Raw genomic sequence first — 25,548 nt, 5'->3', positions numbered from 1 at the left:
AGCCTTGTGTGAGAGTTGTCACTATTTGCTTAAATAGACTTCTGAATGAGAAGACCCTTCAACAGGTGGCCTAGTATAATATTACCCCTGTAAGGCCAGTAGTTTGGAATTGGTTGTGAGTTGGTTTTCTGCAATAGGTACTTGATGTAATGCCTATTCAAGAGAATTTTTAAAAATTTAAATGTGCAGGTTTTTTTATGTTAAATGTGTTTATATGATAGCAGATTCAATAATTGAACCAAATATTCTAGAATGCCTTTTGATATAATTTAGTTTAAACTTCCTATCATATAATACAATTTAGATTTATATTTGAGAGGACACTGCTCTGAAAATCTGAAGATCTTAGTTCTAACCCTAATTCTAGCACTATATATCTGTTTGACCTTAGGCAAGTCATGTAACCCCTTTAAATCTTCCTATAGAAGTAGTAGAGGTAGAATGGGAGTTTGATTTATTTATCACTTAATTTCCTCATTCTATGATTTGTTTAATATGTCACTTAAAGCTAATATTATATTCTAATTAATATCTAAATAATAAATTAATACCTAACAGATTAGTTTTCATTAACTCAAAGAATAAAAGTGGTTACAGACTCAAAGACATGGGAAGTGACTCTCAAATTTTCTACTGCTGAGACTGTAGGATTTAGTAAACCAAAAATGTTAAGTTCTTAAAAAATAAAATGCTAGCAACTTTGGTTTTGTAATATGTCACAGATGTGTCTACTTCGCTACTACATAATCAGAATCCTAAAGGAATTTCCACATATAACATTGCAGAGGTTCAGCTTTGGAATGGGTTTTGTAAAGTCAGCTTAAAACGGATTCAAACCGTCTATGGCCCTTCAGATCCTACCTACACAGATTCTGAGTTTCATATGTGGCTAGTGTTTTTCTTACAGTTACTAGTAAGTGCCATAGTGTACGGAAAAGGGCAATAGCTGTTTCTGTTCTGATTAAAGGTAGAAATTTCCTTTCACAGTCTTGCCATTTCAGAATTTGATTCTTCTATTACATCCAGATGGGACTAAAGGAAGCCTTATATTGTACTTTTTCTTACTGAAGAATATATAATTACACTGAGCAATGCAGAATACTTTGTGAAAATATAAACAGGAAACAGATGTTAAGTTAGACATACAGATAACTATAAAGTTGAGCTGTATCTGAAGAGTACCATGTTTTCATATTCTCTTTGGGCTATAAGTTAATAATTATATTACTGAGTGATAACATGTTATATATTCTTTTTGAAATGGACATGGGAATTTATCACTGCACATTTTAATGTTGAGTAAAAAAATTAAAATGTTTAATTATCATTTTGTTATTGTTATTTGAGAGACATAAACAGTAAAATGGCTAGTGAATATGAAATTTTTTGTTTTTTGAGATTGTAGTTTGTCTGCTTAGAAAATTTCATATTTTGAAGAGGAATATTTTAAGATATGTTTGAGTATTTTAGCATTGGAGCAGTATTGTCTGCTTTTCAACTGATTGGCCTTGTCATGTGACCACCTTGTATCTTAAAAATGGCTTTAATTTTAGGTTCCTATAATTTAGTAATACTTACAATTGGTCTCATGCTTGCAAATGGTGACAAATTATTTTTTATTAACTTCATTAAAAATTCTACTGTATAAAAAATGTAAGATGTCCATTGATGAAATGAACCATAAAGAAAACAACAACCTGAATGGACCTTGAGGACATTATGTTAAGTGAAATAGGCAGAGAAAGACAAATACTGTATGATCTCACTTACGTGTGAAATTAAAAGAAAAAAGAGCCCTTATACAAAGAGAACAGATTGGTGGCCGCCAGGGGTAGGAGAGTGAAGAAAATGGGTAAAGGTATTCAAAAGGTACAAACTTCCAGTTATAAAATAAACAAGTCCTGGGAATGTGGTGTGCAGCATGGTGACTATAGTTATAATATTGTATATTAGAAAGTTGCTGAGAAAGTCCCTCTTAAAAGGTATCTTCACAAGAAAAAGAAATTTTAGATCATGAGGGATGTTACCCTGACTTATTGTGGTGATTGTTTTGCAACGTGTATATATATATATATGTCAAATCATGAGTACACCTGAGACTAATACAATGTTATATATCAATTTTATTTCAGTTTTTAAAAGTGAATGCCAATTTTGCTTTTGGTTGTACCACTGTACAAAGTTACTCAAACTGTACAAAAAAGCAGCACTATAATCTTCCAGCTTAAAGTGCAGAAATTTAGTTAGGTATATGCTACCTATAAAGTTGAGGATTCCCTTGGAGGCACATGCAGAATCATTGAAAAAGCCAAAATGAGAATTGTGAATCAGTTCAGTTCAGTCGCTCAGTTGTGTCTGACTCTTCGCGACCCCATGAATCACAGCACACCAGGCCTCCCTGTCCATCACTAACTCCCAGAGTTCACTCAGACTCACATCCATTGAGTCAGTGATGCCATCCAGCCATCTCATCCTCTGTTGTCCCCTTCTCCTCCTGTCCCAATCCCTTCCAGCATCAGTCTTTTCCAATGAGTCAACTCTTCGCATGAGGTGGCCAAAGTACTGGACTTTCAGCTTCAGCATCATTCCCTCCAAAGAAATCCCAGGGCTGATCTCCTTCAGAATGGACTGGTTGGATCTCCTTGCAGTCCAAGAGACTCTCAAGAGTTTTCTCCAACACCACAGTTCAAAAGCATCAATTCTTCAGCTCTCAGCTTTCTTCACAGTCCAACTCTCACATCCATACATGACCACAGGAAAAACCATAGCCTTGACTAGACGGACCTTTGTTGGCAAAGTAATGTCTCTGCTTTTTAATATGCTGTCTAGGTTGGTCATAACTTTCCTTCCAAGGAGTAAGCGTCTTTTAATTTCATGGCTGCAATCACCATCTGCAGTGATTTTGGAGCCCAAAAAAATAAAGTCTGACACTGTTTCCACTGTTTCCCCGTCTATTTCCCATGAAGTGATGGGACCGGATGCCATGATCTGAGTTTTCTGAATGTTGAGCTTTAAGCCAACTTTTTCACTCTCCTCTTTCACTTTCATCAAGAGGCTTTTTAGTTCCTCCTCACTTTCTGCCTTAAGGGTGGTGTCATCTGCATATCTGAGGTTATTGATATTTCTCCCGGCAATCTTGATTCTAGCTTGTGCTTCCTCCAGCCCAGCTTTTCTCATGATGTACTCTGCATATAAGTTAAATAAGCAGGGTGACAATATACAGCCTTGACATACTCCTTTTCCTCTTTGGAACCAGTCTGTTGTTCCTTGTCCTGTTCTAACTGTTGCTTCCTGACCTGCATACAAATTTCTCAAGAGGCAGGTCAGGTGGTCTGGTATTCCCATCTCTTTTAGAATTTTCCACAGTTTATTGTGATCCACAGAGTCAAAGGCTTTGGCATAGTCAATAAAGCAGAAATAGATGTTTCTCTGGAACTCTCTTGCTTTTTCCATGATCCAGCGGATGTTAGCAATTTGATCTCTGGTTCCTCTGCCTTTTCTAAAACCAGCTTGAACATCTGGAAGTTCACGGCTCATGTATTGCTGAAGCCTGGCTTGGAGAATTTTGAGCATTACTTTACTAGCGTGTGAGATGGGTGCAATTGTGTGGTAGTTTGAGCATTCTTTGGCATTGCCTTTCTTTGGGATTGGAATGAAATACTGAGTCTATAATTTGTCTCACTTAAACACATTGACTCATGATGAAATTAACTGCTATTCAACTCAAACAAAAAGGTACCAAATATTTTTTTACTTATGATGTGGTAGGGGGGTGTGCTGTGCTGGGGGGCTTAAAATATAAAGTGCTTTAAATGAGAATTGAAAAGAAATGATCCTTTGTGTACCTTGTGAAACACAAGAAGAGTTGATATATGAGATGTGCATAGTTTTTCATAGGCACGTAAGTAGGGAGTTGCATTCTAGGGTGAGACTGACATATGAACAAGGGTGAAAAATCTAGAGAACGTTCCAGGCAAAATGCTATAGATCTTTTCTGAGTGGAAATGGCTTCCCAGGGAGTTGGTATATGTTGGAAAGAGAAAAGAAAGCCATCAGGGAAATGAGATTGTAATAGAGCAGAATGCCCGACTAAGATGTTGGGACTTGGTTTTGCAGACCCGTGCATGTTCAGTTACTCAGTCTTGTCTGGCTCTTTGTGACCCCATGGACTGTAGCCCACCAGACTCCTCTGTCCATGGAACTTCCCAGGCAAGAATACTGGCATGGGTTGCCATTTCCTACTCTAGGGAATCTTCCTGACCCAGTGATCAAACCTGCATCTCTTGCATCTCCTGCATTGCAGGCAGATTCTTACCACTGTGCCCCCTGGGAAGCCCATGAGTGGTGTTGAAACTTTTGCCTGATATTCAGTTCAGTTCAGTCACTCAGTTGTGTCCAACTCTTTGCAACCCCATGAACCACAGCACACTGGGCCTCCCTGTCCATCACCAACTTCTGGAGTCCACCCAAACCCATTTCCATTGAGACGGTGATGCCATCCAACCATCTCATCCTCGGTCATCCCCTTCTCCTCCTGCCCCCAATCCCTCCCAGCATCAGAGTCTTTTCCAATGAGTCAACTCTTCACATAAGGTGGCCAAAGTATTGGAGTTTCAGCTTCAACATCAATCCTTCCAATGAACACCCAGGACTGATCTCCTTTAGGATGGACTGGTTGTATCTCCTCGCAGTCCAAGGGACTCTCAAGAGTCTTCTCCAACACCACAATTCAAAAGCATCAATTCTTCAGCTCTCAGCTTTCTTCACAGTCCAACTCTCACATCCATACATGACCACAGGAAAAACCATAGCCTTGACTAGACGGACCTTTGTTGGCAAAGTAATGTCTCTGCTTTTTAATATGCTGTCTTGGTTGGTCATAACTTTTCTTCCAAGGAGTAAGCGTCTTTTAATTTCATGGCTGCAATCACCATCTGAAGATTTTGGAGCCCAGAAAAATAAATTCAGCCACTGTTTCCACTGTTTCCCCATCTATCTGTCATGAAGTGATGGGACCAGATGCCGTGATCTTAGTTTTTTGAATGTTGAGCTTTAAGCCAACTTTTTCACTCTCCTCTTTCACTTTCATCAAGAGGATCTTTAGTTCTTCTTCACTTTCTGCTATAAGGATGGTGTCATCTGCATATCTAGGTTATTGATATTTCTCCCGGCAATCTTGATTCCAGCTTCTGCTTCCTCCAGCCCAGCATTTATCATGACGTACTCTGCATATAAGTTAAATAAGTAGGGTGACAATATACAGCCTTGACGTACTCCTTTTCCTATTTGCTTGTTATTACTCCAAAATAATTTTTTAAATCATGTGCCACCTCATACATTTTTGATTGATATTGTAGTTTTTTCATGGTAAGTTTAAATAGTTGCAAAGGATGTAATCTTTGCTATGTTTTAAACAAAGAATTATAGTCAAATAAAATTATCACTCATTTTTCAAATAAATATTAAAAATTAGAAAAATTTACATCATCCTTTTTTCCCCTGGATTTAAATCTCCATTTTCTCTATAGAAGCCTAATATTTTTAAGCTTGAAAGTCATCTTACTTTCCTTCCAAGGAGTAAGCAAAAAGATTTTTTAAATGTGTATATAAATTAAAAGATTTGTGACCACAAGGATCTACGTATTTTTTAAAGAAGCCTATTTTATTAAGTCATTAGTGGTAGTATACAATTCATCAGAAACTAAAAATACTTAGTAAGCATTAATATAGAAATGCATTATAAGTTCTGCCTTGAATGAAATGAATGTTGAGGGTGGCAGGCACGGTAACTCTCTACGTTGCTTTGAAGAAGGCAGCTTCATAAGTCCCTGTGTGGTGACCTGAAGGTGTTCAGCAAAAGTGAGAGGGAGGTGTGACAGGAGAACTCCGAATGAAGCCTTGACCACAGACAAATGGGTTTTATGAAAATGTACAAATGGAAATTAAAGAGCTGGACATGGATTCATTTTTAAATGACCCTCACCTACTGGTTTGTTTTGCTGGTTGCTTCGCTCTAGGAATACTCTGTGCCCGTTTGAAGGGCCGCACTTACACTATGCTTTGTAAGAAAGAAGTATGTGACCTAGACAATGCAAAGTCATGGTCAGAAGGTGGATTTGGCCAAATATCAGAGACTTCTGAGGGTTGAGTGGAAGAAGAAACACACAGAAGTTAATGGGATATAATGGGTGAAGGTGAGAAATGCAGAGAGTTTGAAACTAATCAGGAAAAGTTTGCAATTCTTTGACAAAGATGTGCTGAGTTCATTTTTTAAAACTGAGCTATAATTGTCATATTACTTACTAGTGTCAGATGTACAACATAAAAATTTGTTATTTGTATGTATTCTGAAGTGATCAGAGTAGGTGATAAGGCTGGGCAGCCACCAGTCTGCTCTCTGTGTCTTATGAATTCTTTCTTTTTTTAAATTTCGAATGTGAGATCATACAGCATTTGTCTTTTCTGTCTGATTTATTTATTTCATGTAGCATAACACCCTCAAGGTCCATCCAAGTTGTCACAAATGACAGGATTTCCTTCTTTTTTTGGTCTGAATAATACGTATACTGTTGTATACATACACCCCATTTCCTTTGTCCATTCATCCACAGTGAGTTCATTTTTAAACGTCATATATATAATCAGTCCTTGGGAAGGTCTTTCAATAGTTTATTAACGGGAAAATAAACACCAAGATGGGAGTATCCCATTTGTTTTTAATTTTTAATGAGTAGTTTTAATGTCTAATCTTTAAACCTCTAAGGGGTTGGATTTTCCTGTCTTCATTTCACTCAGCTGAAAACATTTCAGAGTGTTCATTGTTCTCAGGACAGCCTCTGCAGAGAAATTTCTTTGTCTGGACCTTGTTCTCCTACTTCTTGACACCATTTCTTCAGGGACACTGAGTATTATTTATTCAGAATAAATTATTATTCTTATTTCAGAATAATCCCAGGTTTTTATAGATTGCCTGTATGAACTGTGCCCGTCTAGTTAGTTCTGTGGAGAGGTTATTTAGAGTCCTGTGAGGATGGGACAAAGGAAATGAACTGAACATGCTATGGACAACTGTGGGTGGCACCGTCGCTCTCCATAGGGTTCATTTCAACGTATTACACATTTTGTTAGCCTCTCTTGGACACTCTGTTTTCCTGTCTTCTAGATTACCAATCTCTAGATAATTTTGAAATATTAAAAAAGACAAAATAATTGACTTGGAAATTCTTTTTCTCACCTAAGACAGGAGGAAATACATAGCACATAATATGGTGTCTTACATCTCCTTAATGATTGTTAATCCACATTGTAATCCACATTGCAGGTGGATTCTTTACCAGATAAGCCACCAGGGAAGCCCAGGAATACTGGAGTGGGTAGCCTATCCCTTCTCTAGAGAATCTTCCCAACCCAGGAATTGAACCAGGGTATCCTGTATTGCAGGCAGATTCTTTACCAGCTGAGCTACCAGGGAAGCCCTTAATGATTGTTATTTAGACCTATATTTATCCAGTTTTGAAGCCAAGTAAGCATAATATGTGAATAATGTATATTTATAACATTTGATCATTGGGAAGATGAAGTTCAAGTCCTACTCTACTATCTTTATTTTCTAAATAGGTAAATCCTCTAAAAATGGCAACATGTAAGATCTGAAAATACTTTTGTATCAAATGATCACTTGTCTTATTAGGCAGATCCTTTCAAAAAAGGTGCATCAGTTTTTCATATTTTTAAAGGCCACAGACTTTGACAGAAAGAAGGAAAATAAAAATCTTCATTTTCCCCTCTAATCTGAGGAAATCAATTTTAATTGCATAGGATTTTAACTTCAGTTTGATTTAAAAAACACTTAAAAAATATTAGGTTGGTGCAAAAGTAATTTCAGTTTGGGACTATGAATTTTAAATCATTATAACTAGGCTCAAGCACATCTTTTTAAATCAAAATTGGAACCATTACAGTCAACATATTTTTGCCAGCAAGCAATGAGTTTGGTTATTCCTGTAGCATAAAAATCCAAACTTTAGGATTCAGCAAACTCTTGGAAAGCATTTTCTGCTGCTGTTGATTGTAGATGGATTTTTCCCTGCAAAAAGTTGTCGAGGTGCTTGAAGTGGTGGTCCGCTGGCAAGAAGTCAGGTGAACATGGCAGATGAGGCAAAACTTTGTAGCCCAGTCCGTTCAACTTGTGAAGCATGGGCTGTGTGACATGTGGTTGGGTGGTATTGTGGAGAATTGGGGCCTTTCTGTTGACTGATGCTGACTGCAGGTGTTGCAGTTTTTGAAGCATCTCATTGATTTGCTGAGCATATTTCTCAGATATAATGATTTTGCCAGGATTCAGAAAGCTGTAGTGGATCAGATGGGCAGCAGACCACCAAAGAGTGACCATGACCTTTTTGGGGGTGCTAGTTTGGCTTTGGGAAGTGCTTTGGAGCTTCTTCTCGGTCCCACCACTGAGATGGTTATCGCCGGCTATCATATAAAATCCACTTTTCATCGCACATGACAACCCAATCAAGACATGATCGTTGTTGCATAGAGTAAGAGAAGACGACCCTTCAAAACAACGACTTGTTTTGTTTTTGGTTAGTTTACGAGGCACCCACTTATGAGCTTTCTGACCTTTCCAGTTTGCTTCAAATGCTGAACTGCTACAGGATGGTTGATGTTGAATTCTTCAGCCACTTCTCTTGTAGTTGTAAGAGAATGAGTTTCAGTGATTGCTCTCAATCGGTCATTGTCAGCTTCCAATGGCCAGCCACTTCACTCTTCGTCTTTAAGGCTCTCGTCGTCTTTGCAAAACTTCTTGAACCACCACCATGCTGCACCTTCATTAGCAGTTCCTGGGCCAAATGCACTGTTGATGTTGTGAGTTGTTTCTGCTGCTTCATGACCCATTTTGAACCCAAATAAGAAAATCACTCAAATTTGCTTTTTGTCTAACATCATTTCCCTAGTCTAAAGTAAATATAAAATAAGCAGTAAGTAATAAATTTTTAGCAAAAAAACATAAAGGAGAAGTTCCCATTCAAATGATGTTTAACATAACCACATTTGTTTATTCCAATATAAAAGGGAAGATTTCAATAATGCAAAAACCGCAATTATGTTTGCACCAACCTAGTAGCTCAAGTCTTAACTGGTAAATTTGGCTCATCAAATGAAATTTTTTCCTGATATTTCTTTACATTCTAGACAAGCTATCTGATCCTATAACTTTGGAACCACAGTGATTAAAAAAGCAGATTCAAATATCAAAATAAAAAAGCAGATTCAAATATCAAAATAAAAAAGCAGATTCAAATATCAAAATACTCTGTTAAGGTGTTCTTAGACAAGCTAGCCTACCATGCAGTAACTGGAAATGCTTTCATTTCAGGTCCAATTAAGGAACTGACATGTGAAGCCAGTTTTACCAAAGTGAAAACAATTAAAGTAGAACAAAAAAGAAATAGGCTCCTCTTTGTTCCTTTATAAAAATCATATACCCATTTATCAGTTTCAACTCAAATTCCATATTATTCAATAGCAAAAGAGTAAAAAGAGTCTATTAATTTGTTACCTTTTAATTTCAAGTACTGTTGTAAGAGCCATTTAATTCATGCATTTTGAGACATTTGGGGAAAATTCACATTTTAATAAATGTAAGGAGAATTTTGCAAACTGAAAATTTGTAATTGTCTTTGTGTTTTTGGTATTGTTTTGGAGTGAAAACTCTTCACTGTTTATTTGCAGCCCTGCTTCTAGAAATGATTTACTGTTTACATTGTCATGTGAATTTATTAATGCTGGTCCTCAAAAAATATTTTAGATTTAGTGAGGACACATTTGTGAGACACATTTTGGTGGAGCAGAGTGTAGGAGAGTAAAAAATCTTTTCCTCTACCTATCTAAGGATCTCCAGGTGGTTTCTGTAAGTTAGACTAGCCAAAGATAGATTAGTAATAGAAAAAAGGTTATTGACATGTGCTTCCTGCCTATGTGCATGGAAGCACCCAGTAGTCAGTAACCCTAAAGGGTGTTTAGAACTTGGGTTTACTTACCATCTTATGCTAAAATTAAAGAAAATGTATTTGTAGCTTTGGGGTGTAGAAAACTAGTTATGGGAAAGTGACTAAGAAATGTATAGTGAACAGGGATTGTTTAGAAAGGTTTCTTATGCATATTTAAGTCTTGTCTTCACCATTGATTTGTTGTTGTTTTTCATTCACTCAGTCATGTCTGACTCTTTGTGACCCCGTGGACTGCAGCACGCCAGGCTTCCCTGTCCTTCACCGTCTCCTGGAATTTGCTCAGATTCATATCTGTTGAGTCAGTGATACTATCTAACCATTTTATCCTCTGCCAGCCCCTTCTTTTGCCTTCCATCTTTCCCAGCATCAGGGTCTTTTCCAGTGAGTTGGCTCTTTGCATCAGGTGGCCAGAGTATTGGAGCTTCAGCCAAGGTATTGAAGCTTCAGCCTCAGTATCAGTCCTTCCAATGAATATTCCAGGCTGATTTCCTTTAGGATTGACTGGTTTGATCTCCTTGCTGTCAAGGGACTCTCGAGAGTCTTCTGTCACCACTGTTGATAGGAATTGTTAAAATTTTGTTCTCAGTGTGGAATTTCCATGTTTACATCTTTTTTTCCCCAAAATTTCTACCTTTAAAAATGGAAATTTTATATGTAGAAATTCCTTTTACCAAAGGAAAAGGAAGGTGCCATTTTTTGAGCTTTTCCTGGGTCTGCTGGTTCTCAGTCACCTTTAGCTCAAAATAATGTATATGTGAAAGAGGCATATTTGAGAGTTGGTCTATTGTAACTTTAGTCAGGGTGACTGTGTTTACACTACAGCTGTACCATTGACCTTAAACAAGGTTTTAACTTCCCTGAGTCTTAGATTCAGTGAAACTACTTTCTAGGTTTGTGCAGAAATTTAAATGAGATAATGAGTGTTGTTATCACAGTAAACTTGGGTCTGCTTTCATGACTCACCAAAGCCAGTCTGCTGGCACTAAGTTGTACGAAGGAAAGTATAGCGTTCATTGCAGGGTGCCTTGTAAGGAGAATGGGCTCCTCCCACTCCAAAGACCTGAGGTTCCTGATGACTTTCAGGGAAGGATTTTTAAAGACAGAATTTGGGGTGAGGGTTGCAGCTCATGGACTTCCCTGTGATCTCTTGGTGGTGAGGTAACAGGGTGATGTTCTGGAAATCTTAATCATCCACCTATGGTTCACAGACCTGGGACTGTACCACAGTCAGAAGTCTAGAGCTTGTGGTCAGTATGTAATTGCCATTTCCACCTGGGTGTGGGTCTTAGTTTCTGTAGAACATTTCAAAGGTGTGTGTCAGATTGTTATGTATATCCCTTGAGGAGGAACTTGGACTCTCTTTTATCCCTAAACTATTGCTTCAGCTTTTAGTGCTTTTCTTGCTACACTACTTTTTCTTTGTGTCTGCGTTTTCTAACTTGGATAATTAGACTTGAGTCTGCTCTTTGGAACTTGGGGGAGGCACTCCCCTGAAAGCCCCTGCCCCCCAGCTCTGCAGGTTTCAGCGTGAATCAGCAAATGGTATCCCCTGGCACCTAAGGAGGCTATCTGTCATCATTGTTGTTATTACTATGACAGCTACTACTGTTGGGCTTCCCTGGTGGCTCAGATGGTAAAGTATCTGCCAGCAATGCGTGAGACTTGGGTTCAATCCCTGGGTTGCGAAGATCCCCTGGAGAAGGGAAAGGCTACCCACTCCAGGATCCTGGCCTGGAGAATTCCATGAACAGAGGAGCCTGGCATTCCATGGACAGAGCAGCCTCTTTCCATGGGATCAAAAAGAGTTGGACATGACTGAGCAACTTTCACTTTTACTACTACTGTACCACTTAATGGTACGTGATTCAGAAACTGCTGAGATCTTTCTCCTTTCCTCTAATAATCATTCCAATTAAATGACTGCTTATGGTCCTTCCCCCCCCCTCCCCTGAAATTCCCTTGTGCTAATTGGCTTCAGTCTTATCCAATTCTTTGGGATCCCATGGACTATAGCCTGCCAGGCTACTCTGTCAGTGGGATTCTCCAGGCAAGAATTCCCTTACAATAAATTTGAGAGTGGGGAAAGAATTGCCCCTCCCTCTTCTCCTTCTGCTTTCATTCTCATTTTTGTCTTCTTTTCAAACAAATAAATTTCTTCCATGTCTGTTTTTTTCGTACTCTCTGATCATAACACCAGGGACAACACCGCTCGAATGGTAACAGCTTCTTCAGGAATGATTCTGAGCTGTTTTGCTGATTCTTATCTCTGATTCTCCTTCGTTTATTGTTTTCATATTCCAGTTTCTCTCTCCTGCTATACTAATGTGGGAGCATTAGGGGTCCCTTGAATATAAGAATCTGGGTGATTTGGACCCTGCTTAGAAGAAAGTTTTGCTTCTTTCATTTCTGAAGAAATAGAGCTCTCACAGAATGATACATTATCAAGAAATATTATTAACTTGATATTTGGTCTTTGAAAATCATTTTAGATTTTCTAAGCACTGGCAACCCACTCCAGCACTCTTGCCTGGAAAATCCCATGGGCGGAGGAGCCTGGTAGGCTGCAGTCCATGGGGTTGCTAAAAGTGGGACATGACTGAGCGACTTCACTTTTACTTTTCACTTTCATGCATTGGAGAAGGAAATGGCAACCCACTCCAGTCTTCTTGCCTGGAGAATCCCAGGGACCGGGGAGCCTCGTGGGCTGCCGTCTATGGGGTGGCTTAGAGTCGGACCTGACTGAAGTGAGTTAGCAGCAGCAGCAGCAGCAGCAAGCCTACTAGATCGTATCAAGTATAATTTTATAATTGTTTCATGATGATAGTAACAACATTGCTTTAACTATGATTTGTTTTTCTCTGTTTTTTCTGTTTTTCCAAAACCTTAAAAACGAGTATCTATTACCTTTGTATAAAATAAAGACATTCATTTTTTAAAACAGAATAATGTTTTTTTTCATTATGTTCACTAATTACCATGTACATCTTTATTTTAGGAGTAACATGTTTAGCCTGTAAAATCTATGAGTCCAACCCTCAAACAATTCTTTTTCTAATTTCAACAAATAATTTTACAGTCAGTGTATTTGATAAAAGAGTAAATAGGTAGAGAATCATTAAGTGGTCTCCAAGAGTACTTATTACTTTTCCCAAATGTACTTTTAAAGATAGAATTGATATTATTAGATTTAAAAAAGCAGAACTGATATGACAGGTCACTGGATCACTTTATAAGATATACCGCCTTGTATCTTATGTGTTGTTATACCTGTTGACTGTTTTTGAGTGTACAGTTCACTGACATTAAGTACATTCACAGTATTTTGTACCCATAACCACAGTCCATCTCTGGAACCTTTCCTTTTCCTAAACTGAAATTCTGTGCCCATTAAACAATACACTCCCTGTACCTCTCTCCCCCTTGTCTCTCTTGAGTGTGCCTATTGTAGGTACCTCATGTAAACTTCACTTTCACTTTTCACTTTCATGCATTGGAGAAGGAAATGGCAACCCACTCCAGTGTTCTTGCCTGGAGAATCCCAGGGACGGGGGGAGCCTAGTGGGCTTCCTGCCGTCTATGGGGTCGCACAGACTTAGACACAATTGAAGTGACTTAGCAGTAGCAGCAGCATGTAAGTGAGCTCATGCAATATTTTTCATTTTGGTCTGGCTGATTTCACTTAACATAATGTTTGCAAAGTTCATCCCTGTTGCAGCAGTATTATGTCGTTTTAAATATCTCTTTTTTGGGTAGTTTTATTCTCACCGCCAGAGCACTCTGTACAGACTTCATTTAGCTCTTCTGTCCTACAATTTTACCATCCATGCTCATACCCCAAGAGCATACTGTGTTTTTCTGTATCTCCTCATTTCCTTGCTTCCTGGCACTTAAAAAATTAATGTATAGTTGAATGAATGGATGATGGAATGATTCAGTTGAATAATCAACATGGCTATTTTGGAGTAAGTCCTACAAAGGTTTCTAGGTAAAGGTAAAATGTCTGATTGGGACAGACATTTGTCTTCACTTATTTTAATGCATACACTGAAAATGTTAACTCTTTGCAGTTTTGCATTAAAGACAAAATCCGTGCCTGTGTTCTAGGAGATCCTATTTCCGGAGTCACCTTCAACACTCTTAAAGTCATATAGGTCAAGGTAAAATAAGACCAGAGTTGTATTTCACGCATTCCTTCGGTAATGACACTGTATCAGCCACTAAGTCATTTCCCTGCATCTACACTGATTCCTGGGGCTCAGTGGTAGAGATCTGCCTTCAGTGCAGGAGCTTTAGGGGACTCGGGTTCCATCCCTGGGTCGGGAGGATCCCCTGGAGGAGGGCATGGCAACTGACTCTAGTATTTTTACCTGGAGAAGCCCATGGACAGAGGGGCCTGGCGAGCTACAATCCATGGAGTCGCAGAGAGTTGGACACGACTGAGACAACTTAGCACATCCACATTCAAACTTCTTCTCAGCCATCCAAAGATAAATTATCATTAATAGCATTAGAAAGTGAACTAGGGAGCATAAAAAGAGAACATTTCCCATCCTTATATCCCAAATGAAAAGGAGTCGATATTGTGAACAGATTCTAATTTACACTTTGTCTATAACTTAATTATAATAGGAAATTCACTTCTAAACTGCAGAGTTAACATTTTCAGTATTTGCATTAAAATAAGTGAAGACAAAATGTCTGTCCTAATTAGCTTTCATAGAAATGGTAAAAGGACTTTAGTGCCCAATTACCATTACTGCTTCACCTCAGTGTCATTCTCAGTTCAGTGTCAGAGTCAACAATCAGACTTTACATTATGAAGATGATAATATATGTTAATACTAAATGTCAAAACACTAAGAGTTGTACTTATACACACATTTATTTTCAACTGATATTATCAATGGCTTGTGTTATTTTTCAATTATTCTACTCTGCTAAGGCCAAGAAATCAAAAGAGAGCTCTTATATCTGGATTGTGGTGATTGTTGCATAAACCTACACATATACTAAAATTCATGAAACTGAACACATAGGAAAAAAGTCAGGTTTACTGTACTAATTTTAAAATAAGATAAAACAGAAGAAAACTAACAACAAAATCTGTTGTGATTCAAACACTGTATAACATGAACAAGTATATGGTAAAAAACAAATATATATATATATACACACACACATATATATATATACGTGTGTGTGTGTGTGTGTGTGTGTATACACTTTAAAAAGTATATATATTTTTCCCTTAAAAAAAGACCATGTCTACCAAACACTAAAAGAACAAATCAATACCTGATCAATTTAATGGGGATAGTATTGATACATTCAACCTAGTTAGACTGAGCATTCAACTCAGACAATTCAGTTGGCTTCTCTTTAATATGAAGTAAATAAATAATTAGCATTGACTGGTGGGTTCCACCCTGGAATCCCCAATTAAAGAATCCAGTCAGAAGGCAGATGTTAAACATCTATCTAGAAATATTCAGCTCTCCTTTATTTATGATCTCATTATCCCCAATGATGCTAATTTCAGATAACTTTTGTTTCATGTGTCACATGGAACAGAGTGGAAAGTATGTTCTGGTGATTACTCTGCTCTAGTTACGGATGCTTGGTATATAAAATGATGCAGCAAAACAAGTGTTTATTAAACAGCAAGCTGTGTCTCTCGGATAGGGATGCAAAGAAGGCAGTAACCTCCTTTGCGTTTTCTAAACATGTGAACACACAACAGCCTCCTTTGATGAAGGCACGCTCACGTGTGTAAGGCACTCCACTGAGTACTTTATGGATATCTCATCTGACCCCTCCCTCTTCGGTGTAGGTATTTTTTATTATTTCTCTGGTAGATTGTATCATTGCTTACCAGACATTCTGGTTTCCCTCTCCGTGATGGGAATCTCTGCCTCTCCCTCCTCCGTGTTAGAATCTCTGCCTATTAAACCTGAGAGTAGCTGTGAGACCTACAGTGGCCAGTGAAATGCATGCAGAAGTGACAGGCACAATTTCTGGGCATATGGTTCAAGTTGATGATTCTATGTCTCTCTTTGCTTCCCCCTCTTCCACATTTTAAATTTGCAAGTGAAAGCGACTTAAGCAAAGCTTCAACCAATCCATGACATTCCTGTAATGTGAGGAAGAGTTACATTTTTGTTGTTATAAGCCACCAAGAGTTTTGAGATTATATACAGTATCACCTGATGCATCCTACTGATACACTGTCATTTTATGAATGAAGAAAACAAACATTCAGAAACATTTAAATAATGTGTCTGCAGTGAAGAACAGTAAATAGAATAACTAGATTTAGAGCCTAAGCCTGTCCAGACTGCTGAGTCCTTTCTCTTAACCACTTTTCAATACATATTGGAATGAAAATGTATATCAGTTACAAAACTAGAACACAGGACAGAGAAATGTAGTTTTATGGGCCACAGAAAGTTCCACCCCAAATGGAGTTTACTTATATTTTAAATTTATTTGTTTTTTTAATCAAAGGATAATTGCTTTACAGAATTTTGTTGTTTTCTGTCAAACCTCAACATGAATCAGCTATAGGTATACATATGTCCCCTCCCTCTTGAACCTCCCTCCCATCTCGCTCCCCATTCCACCCCTCTGGGTTGATACAGAGCCCCTGTTTGAGTTTCCTTAGTCATACAGCAAATTCCCGTTGGCTATCTATTTTACATATGGTAATATAGGTTTCCACGTTACTCTCTCCATACATCTCACGCTCTCCTCCCCTCTCCCCATGTCCATAAGTCTGTTCTCTATGTCTGTTTCTCCATTGCTGCCATGCAAATAAGTTCTTCAGTACCATTTTTCTGGATTCCATGTATATGTGTTAGTATATGATATTTATCTTTCTCTTTCTGACTTACTTCACTGTGTATTATAGGCTCTAGGTTCATCCACCTCATTAGAACTGACTCAAATGTGTTTTTTTATGGCTGAGTAATTTTCCATTGTGTATATGTACCACAACTTCTTTATCCACTCATCTGTCTGTGGGCATCTAGGTTGCTTCTGTGTTCTAGCTATTGTAAATAGTGCTGCAATGAATGATGGGATACATGTGTTGTTTCCAATTTTGGTTTCCTCGGGGTGTATATCTAGGAGTGGGATTGCTGGGTGAAGTTTACTTTTGAGTGATAAGAATTTTCCAGGCACACTTCACCATCCTGTGAATATGCTAAAAAACATTTATTAATAATTGCTTACTTTTTATGAGTGAGTGGTATGCTATGTATTTATATATCAAATAAGCTATTTTTAAATTCCTAAGGGTAAATGGCATAGTTTCTTACCTTTTTTTTTTTTTTAGCGTATTCTTAGGTTAGTTTATGTATATTATGTATGCTTGCTTCTTAGATTAGCTCAGGTATCTTAGGTTAGCTAAAAAAAAATAGCAGTGTTAAATTTTGCATTGTAAGTATGCATATACTTGCCAACAGAGTTATAATCTGAGAGGGCTTTCACTGTGAGTGAGTTGCAGGGACGTCTGAATGCAAGTATTAATGTGTATTACACACTCCTACACACTGAGCGACTGTGCTGGCTCCTAGTGTATATATAGTCAATACCAGGTGGAAAATGATGACTGATATGGTAATTGCAGGGCAGTAAAAGTGAGACTTAACATTGCTTTTAAAAATATACCATATATACATAACTTTTCAAAATTAAACCTGTTTTCATTCTTTTTTTTTCTTTGCTTTTTAAGTTCATTAAAAAATCACAAACACTGAGATGATTACCAGCTTGTAATAGGAAAACTCCATATGAAAACAACAGATAGAAATACTATTTTCTTGATCTGTTAGGCATTCTGGTCCTTACCTACAAAGTAGTCAACATTTATATTTTAAGCAGCCTTGATACTTCAACCCTTACATTAAAAATGAACTGGTATTAAAATATTAATAGATACTGTTTCTCGGAGAAGGCAATGGCACCCCACTCCAGTACTCTTGCCTGGAAAATCCCACGGATGGAGGAGCCTGGTGGGCTGCAGTCCATGGGGTCGCTAAGAGTCGGACACGACTGAGCGACTTCACTTTCACTTTTCACTTTCACACATTGGAGAAGGAAATGGCAACCCACTCCAGTGTTCTTGCCTGGAGAATCCCAGGGACGGGGCAGCCTAGTGTGCTGCCGTCCATGGGGTCGCACAGAGTCAGACAGGACTGAAGGGACTTAGCAGTAGCAGTAGCAGTAGCAGATACTGTTTCTATGCTAGTTGCTACAAGGGCTCCTCAAAACACACACAGGCATGTGCACACACACCTGTGTGCGCACATGCCTGCACACACACTTGCCTGTTTGGTTGTTGTTGTTCAGTCACCCAGTCGTGTCCCACTCTTTGTGATTCCATGAACTGCAGCACGCCAGGCCTCACTGTCCTTCACCATCTCTGGAGTTTGCCCAAATTCATGTCCATTGAGTTGGTGATGCCATTTAACCTTCTCATCTTCTGATGCCCTCTTCTTCCTCTGCCCTCAGTCTTTCCCAGCATCAGGGACTTTTCCAATGAATCATCTGTTTGCATCAGATGACCCGAGTACTGGAGCTTCAGCCTCAGCATCAGTCCTTCCAGTGCATATTCAGGGTTGATCTCCCTTAAGATTGACTGATTTGATCTTGCTCTCCAAGGGACTTTCAGAAGTCTTCTCCAGCGCCACAGTTTGGAGGCGTTCTGCCTTTATAGTCCAGCTCTCACAACCATACGTGACCACTGGGGAGACCATAGCCTTGAATGTACAGACCTTTGTCGGCAGAGTGATGTCACTTGCTTTCAGTCTCTGTTACCCACCTCAGAGCTTAGGGTTGCTCTTGACTGCTGTTCTTGAGCACACATTTGTAAATTACTTCCATAAGAGTATACATTGTGATTTTAATCCAAAGCTCCAGCAGATTTTTAGAGCTATAACCCATGGTGGGGCTACCTAGAAAGTATCTGATCTTGGCTTCTAAAATTGTTTGTTGCTGTTCAGTTGCTAGGTTGTGTCTGACTCTGCGACCTGTGGACTGTAGCAGGCAGGGACTCCCTGTCCCTCACAGTCTCCTCTAATCCTCTGCCGCCCTCTTCTCCTTTTGCCTTCAATCTTTCCCAGCCTCAGGGTCTTTTCCAGTGACTCGACTGCTTGTATCAGGTGGCCAAAGTTCTACAGTTAAGGCAGGCCAATTATCTGCTTGTATACCTGCCTGAATATGTGCTTATCTACCTGCTTTAGCCAAGTGGAACTAATGGAAAGTTTGTTTTACTGTCAAATAGCAATTATATTTTAAATCTTTCTCGTTGTATGTGGATGTGGTTTTGACTTAAATCTCTGTTTATATGTTTGGTGGTGTGTACTTGGCATAGTCCTAGTCATTGTAGAATCCAGAGAATGGAGTAAGACATGAGTACTATCCTTGGAGACCTGTTTAGGAGATGCATGGCCACGTTGCATGGTAGATTTAAGGAAATATGTTGGTGATAGCGGGAACAGATTGCTGAGGCATCACAGAATAAAAAGTCATCCCTTATACCAGAGAATCTGGAACTCCAAACTAAACCTTAAAAATAGAGAAGAATTTTGAAAGGGGAAGTAGCCCAAAGGTTATTCATTTGTTGTTCAGTCACTCAGTTGTGTCCAATTCTTTGTGACCCGATGGACTGTAGCACACAAGGCTTCCTTGTCCTTCACTGTCTCCTGGAGTTTGCTCAAACTCATGTCCATTGAGTTGATGATGCCATCCAACCATCTCATCCACTGTCGTCCCCTTCTCCTCCTACCCTCAATCTTTCCCAGCATCAGGGTCTTTTCCAATGAGTCGTCTCTTCGCATCAGGTGGCCAGAGTATTGGAGGTTATATGTAACCAACAGTGTTAAGTGAGAAGAGGGATAGAAGGGAAAGCAATACAAAAAATATCTACTTTGTCTCTTTGGGTTATGTTGCTGCTGCTGCTGCTAAGTCGCTTCAGTCGTGTCCGACTGTGCGACCCCATAGGCAGCCCACCAGACTTCCCCGTCCCTGGGATTCTCCAGGCAAGAACACTGGAGTGGGTTGCCATTTCCTTCTCCAATGCATGAAAGTGAAAAGTGAAAGTGAAGTCGCTCAGTCGTGTCTGACTCTTAGCGACCCCATGGACTGCAGCCTACCAGGCTCCTCTGTCCATGGGATTTTCCAGGCAAGAGTACTGGAGTGGGGTGCCATTGCTTTCTCCGTTGGGTTATGTTAATATACGTTAAGTTGTGGTTCTTCTAGTGAAAGAAGTACAGACTTTATGCAAGGGGTGAGCTTATTTTTGTGTTTTGGTACCTACTTTTATGAAGTTGCAAAGTCTGTAGTATGAAGCTGGAGATAATTACTGTTGGGAAATCTTACTTTGAGAGCCAAAGGGGGGAAAACCCACCAAATTTATCCTGCTTGTTTTCTATTAACATTGTAATTTGAAAATTGTCATACTATAATAGGGTGATGTTTCATCTAGTGAAATATCCTGTTTATAGTAGAAGGGCCACCCTGAGTGTTTCCAATAGAGACTGCACCCCTTCTGGCCCCCAGGTCATGTTCACTGGGAACCCCTTCCAAATTTATTTTTTGTGAATCAGTACAAGTTATCACTCCTTCACTTACTAGTTAAGGAAGCTACCTTGTTGAAAAGCAATTCTGTCTATTGATGCTTTCATTAACGTGTATGAAAATGTGTTAGTATGAATTTTAAACATTCTCCAAAGACGAAGCATGTTAGATAATTTATGTCTTAAATGCTAACACATAAGCACTTTACTGGGTTGTCTTATTCTTACCGTAGCCCAGTAACCCTATGAGGTGGGAATTACCACTGTCTTCATTCTTCAGATAAGAAAACCAGTGCACAGAGATTGAAAGTAGAATTTCAATTCACAAATTGTGTTACTTGTAAAGGTGTCATTTTTTTTTGCCACAGTATGTATGTTGCAGGTTAGCTAAAGCTGAGTCCTGCCCCTTTAGAAAACAGAGATTTTTGTATAATTGTTTTTCTCACACTGTTCAAGAATGGTGATGCTCAGGTGTAAAAAACCTGAAAGATGGAGAGTCATAGCAGGAGGCCAGTGTATTTACTCAAAGTCGGTAGTGATGATGAATGTTCAGGCCTGCCTCCCAAAGCCTTATACATAGTAGTCTTGAGTAAGGAGGTGAAGAGCCTTCTGACTAAATACGCAGCCAAGAAATGCCAATTCTGTGAAGGAGAACTTCAGGTCATGTGTTAGCCAGTCGTTTGCTGCCAAATCAATCCTTGAACTTCAGTCCCAGTTGAGTGATCTGTGTTTAACACAGTGTGTCTGTGTGTGTTAGTCGCTCGGTCGCATATCCCAATTAATTCCTGCAAGAGAAGGTCGATAAAGGACATCCATGAGTAATATCATTTGGTTATTTGAATTTCTTAATCAGAAGGATTTTTTTTAAACCAACTAAGCTGCTCTGAAGCAAATAAGGAGCTTGAGTTTGTCATTCTTTTCTTCCACTTTGGTCAAAATACTAGTATTCATAGTCAATGCAAAGAAAAGGAAGGGACAAAGGTCACGGGTGATAAGTATACATGACTGAGCCCTGAATAGCAAAGAGGCGGTCACCTCTATGGAATTAGGTGGCTCTTTGAGTCCACAAGATCCCTCAAAATGCTTTTCTAATGATAAAATTAGATAGCAGATGTGAGAGTACAGTATAGTACTTTGAAAAGTAAAATCACTGGACACATGCAAGGTACTGAAGAGCAGTTCCTTTCTTGACACTGTTACCTCTTTCGGACGCTTAGTGTCCACCCTGTCCCTCAACTCCCTCTTTCCCCCCCTCCCCTCCCCCACCACTGATGGGCCATAGTTCGGCACATTTTTCTTACTGCTCACATAAATGGTTTCCTTACCTCAGTTTTCCTTTTACCATTCTTTTTCCTGTCCATTTCATATCCTTGGAGGAATTTAGAACAATCTATGTATTTCCTAATTATTTCACTCAGACCTGCTCTCTTTAACTTTACCAGACAGATTTTTCTTCCTGCTCTTCCCTTCTTTCTCCTCTTTGAAACTCTGCAGCTTATAGGTGGAGAAGGCAATGGGACCCCACTCCAGTACTTATGCCTAGAAAATCCCATGGACGGAGGAGCCTGGTAGGCTGCAGTCCATGGGGTCACTAGAGTCGGACACGACTGAGCGACTTCACTTTCACTTTTCACTTTCATGCATTGGAGAAGGAGATGGCAACCCACTCCAGTGTTCTTGCCTGGAGAATCCCAGGGACGGGGAAGCCTGGTGGGCTGCCATCTCTGGGGTCGCAGAGTCGGACACGACTGAAGTGACTTAGCAGCAGCAGCAGCTTATAGGTAGATACCAGTAGGTGACCAGAGGTGAACTGATTGGCTTCGTTGTCTGATACTGTGCCTTTTGCATGCTCAAAAATAAGTGTTTGCTAACTATCTGAAAAAGAAACAAGTGAGTCACAGATTTCTTTTTCTGCTTTAGTATTAAAAAAAAAGTATTGACTTTCTGTAAATTTGGGAACTTTATTCAAGTACTCAAGATTCTACAGCTTCAACTGTTTGCCTTAAATATTGCTGTTTCTGCTGCTAATGTAACAGGCCAGAATATAACATTGCCTTGAGGCAAGGGATGAGTGGTGCTTATTTTGAAGAACTCAGAAATCTTTTTAGTCTCTAGGATTTACATGAGTTTATCTCTGTTTCGTCACCTAAGAGAGGCAATGACCATGAGGAAGTAGCTTTTCTGTTAAATCCTCGGGAAGTCATGTTAAATTCCCAGATGTCATCCTAGAGTGTAGTCAGTGGCCTTCACTTGAGGAGCCTAGAGGATTGGTCTGTTTTTAGTTATGTTTATTCACTTGCACTTGTGAGAGTTGATCTGATTTGTTAAAATGATTAATGTTTTCTCCTTCCATCTTTCCCAAGGAAATGGCAAAAATCCTTCATCACCCCCGAGTCTATGCTTTTCTGCACATACCAGTTCAGTCTGCCTCTGACACTGTGCTCATGGAAATGAAAAGAGAATACTGCGTGGCTGACTTCAAAAGAGTGGTGGATTTTCTGAAAGACAAGTAAGTCTGTTAGCACTTAAGAAAATCACCGTTTCTTTTTTCTTTTAAAAGCATGTGGCAAAAATGCACTTGTGGTAGCCACAATTAAAGGCCAGAGAGGTGAGGCTTTTGAAGCTTTCAAAGCCTTGAGTTTTCCTTAGACACCCTTGATGTGGTTTCTTCTTTCCTCTCAGTTTTATCCACCTTCCATCTGTGCATCACACACCATTAATTTGTGTAGGGTTGCCAGTCTTCCTAAGGTAATGTGCATTGTGATCATCTCTGTACCTGACCTAGTAGATGAAAACTGCTTTAGCTTTGCTCTGCTTACATCTCCTTTCATGTGGCTTTTTGAAGCTGTCAACTGTTTCTGACATGGAGATAGGTCAAATCATGTCACTACAAAAGAGATAATTTTCTACGAAATAGCATTTTTGGAAGAGTATCTGGGAACATCTTTGCTTTTACACACTTACCCCTGTAGTTTTCTTGAAGAATGGAGCTTTATAAGGAGGTTTTGAGATTCTGTTTTTTTAAAGTTCAAATTGCCATTGACCAAAATTAAGGCATATTTACACAATCTCAGACATGAATGATAATTTTGCTTCCACAGAAAACACTTGCAGCCTATAATTATATTCTTAAAAATCCTACTTCTCATCATCACCAAGGGTTGAATGCCTTCTATGATTATACAAGGCAGGAAATAGTGCCGGCCAAGGTCATTCGGAATGTTCTCAAGTCCGGGGCACTATCCTCCCCTTGGGGAATATGTCATTTATCTTGGCATATTTGTGGCATGGGTCTTTCTACTTTCCATAATTTTTTTCCCATAATTTTTTCCTCTGTTGTTTTTCTTAATTAAAATACAACTCTTTATTTCCATCTTGTTTATAATTATGTACCTTTGTACCAAGTACTACGTGGATATGATTGCTTTATACAAATTGTAAGCAATTATTTTTTCCACCTTCAATTAGTCACTTATCCTGACTACATACGAATCTTTTTCCTCTGTTTACTTTCTCCTTCCTTCCTCATCTTCCCTTTATGTGTCTAATTTTTTTTTTCACCTCTAGGCGTTTCTTGATTATCCTAACCACCAGAAATAAAGACACTTGGTTTGCATTCAAGCAAATCCAGCTAATTGTTCAAATATTCAAATCAGTGAATGGAAAGTATACTTATTCTAGGATTTCATAATTATAATCATTAAGTATATACAACTTTCAAAGTAGAAAACAGAATAATGATGGATCTCTAATACTTCCTGATCTTGAGAACGGAGGGCAAAGCTAAAGAATAAGAATTTTTATGTTAGATGTCTGTTGTTGGCCTGTGTCCCTCCTTTGCATCTGTTCTAGCTTATTCTACATAAAGTTGTCTCATGTACAGACAAGTTTGGACACACCAGTATTGGTGAATGTCTTGTTTTCAGAATTACAAATAAATTGTTGTGATATGTGCTGTGCTCAGTTGCTCGGTCGTGTCTGACTCTTTTGAGACCCCAAGGACTGTAGCTCGTCAGGCTCCTCTGTCCATGGAATTCTCTAGGCAAGAATACTAAAGTGGGTTGCCATTTCTTCTTTGAAGGTTATCTTCTTGACCTAGGGATCGAACCAGAGTCTGCTGCTTTGGCAGGAGGATTCTTTACCACTGGGCCACCTTCAGTTCAGTTCAGTTCAGTCGCTCAGTCATGTCCAACTCTTTGCGACCCCATCTAGGAAGCCTCAAATGAATTGTTACACCTGTGAAATTTCTTGCCTCTTGCTTACCAGAGCAGTAGCAGGTAATGCGGTAGCAATAGCAGATAAGCACGTGGTTCATACATTTGCACAAGATTTTGCTGAGAGCAGACACGTAGCCTGTTGTGCAAAATAGACAAGAGCACTTTCCAAATAGTTTTATTAATGTGATTCAGTGAGGTAAAGGAATCAACAGCTTCCTTTGCCTCCATTTGGGCAAGTGCTAACTCAGTCATTTGGGGAATTACTGTGGCTGCTTAACTGGACAACAATCTCCTGACAAGTTATAGCCGTTTATGCTACTCCGAAGATGGACCTTTTAAGTCTGTTGCCTCTTGAACACTTTCAGCAGCATCCATAAGCTAAATAGGGGTCAAAAGATGGATCACATCAAGGAATTAGAAAATAGTGCTGAGCTCATTTTTCTTTCTTTGGATTCTGAATTACTCTGAGGCATCCACAGAGCTTTTCTAGAATTACCCAAACTGTCTGGAAGACTCCAGAACCTACCCAGGGATCTCCAGGATTTCCAGCACTAGAAATATCAGAGGTCCCTGCAAGAGGGAATTAGAGATTGCTGGAGAAGATAGCCCATCCCACCCATCCAGCCACAGTTTCGGTTTCAGGTGCTGTGAATCACTGGAATTGGAAAATACAAGTCTAGCCAGTTTGGATCTAAATTTTTTTTTTAATTAAGTCTTGTACTATTTCTAGTTTTAGAC

The 25,548-nt window shown here is 39.1% G+C and overlaps 1 protein-coding gene across 4 annotated transcripts in view; it reads left to right on the top strand.

Annotated features, from left to right (window-relative positions):
- CDKAL1 (CDK5 regulatory subunit associated protein 1 like 1) overlaps positions 1–25,548 on the top strand; it is a 612,813-nt gene that overhangs the window by 392,901 nt on the left and 194,364 nt on the right. For all 4 annotated transcript variants that reach the window (XM_027525190.1, XM_027525191.1, XM_027525189.1 and 1 more), the window contains one exon: positions 22,957–23,102. In XM_027525190.1, coding sequence (XP_027380991.1) covers positions 22,957–23,102 — 146 coding nt within the window. The remainder of the gene's footprint in view (positions 1–22,956; positions 23,103–25,548) is intronic.

Source organism: Bos indicus x Bos taurus, chromosome 23, assembly GCF_003369695.1.
Source record: "Bos indicus x Bos taurus breed Angus x Brahman F1 hybrid chromosome 23, Bos_hybrid_MaternalHap_v2.0, whole genome shotgun sequence".
Taxonomy (NCBI): Eukaryota; Metazoa; Chordata; class Mammalia; order Artiodactyla; family Bovidae; genus Bos; species Bos indicus x Bos taurus.
The sequence above is the reverse complement of the archived record's forward strand: the minus strand, read 5'-3'. Positions and strand labels throughout refer to the sequence as shown.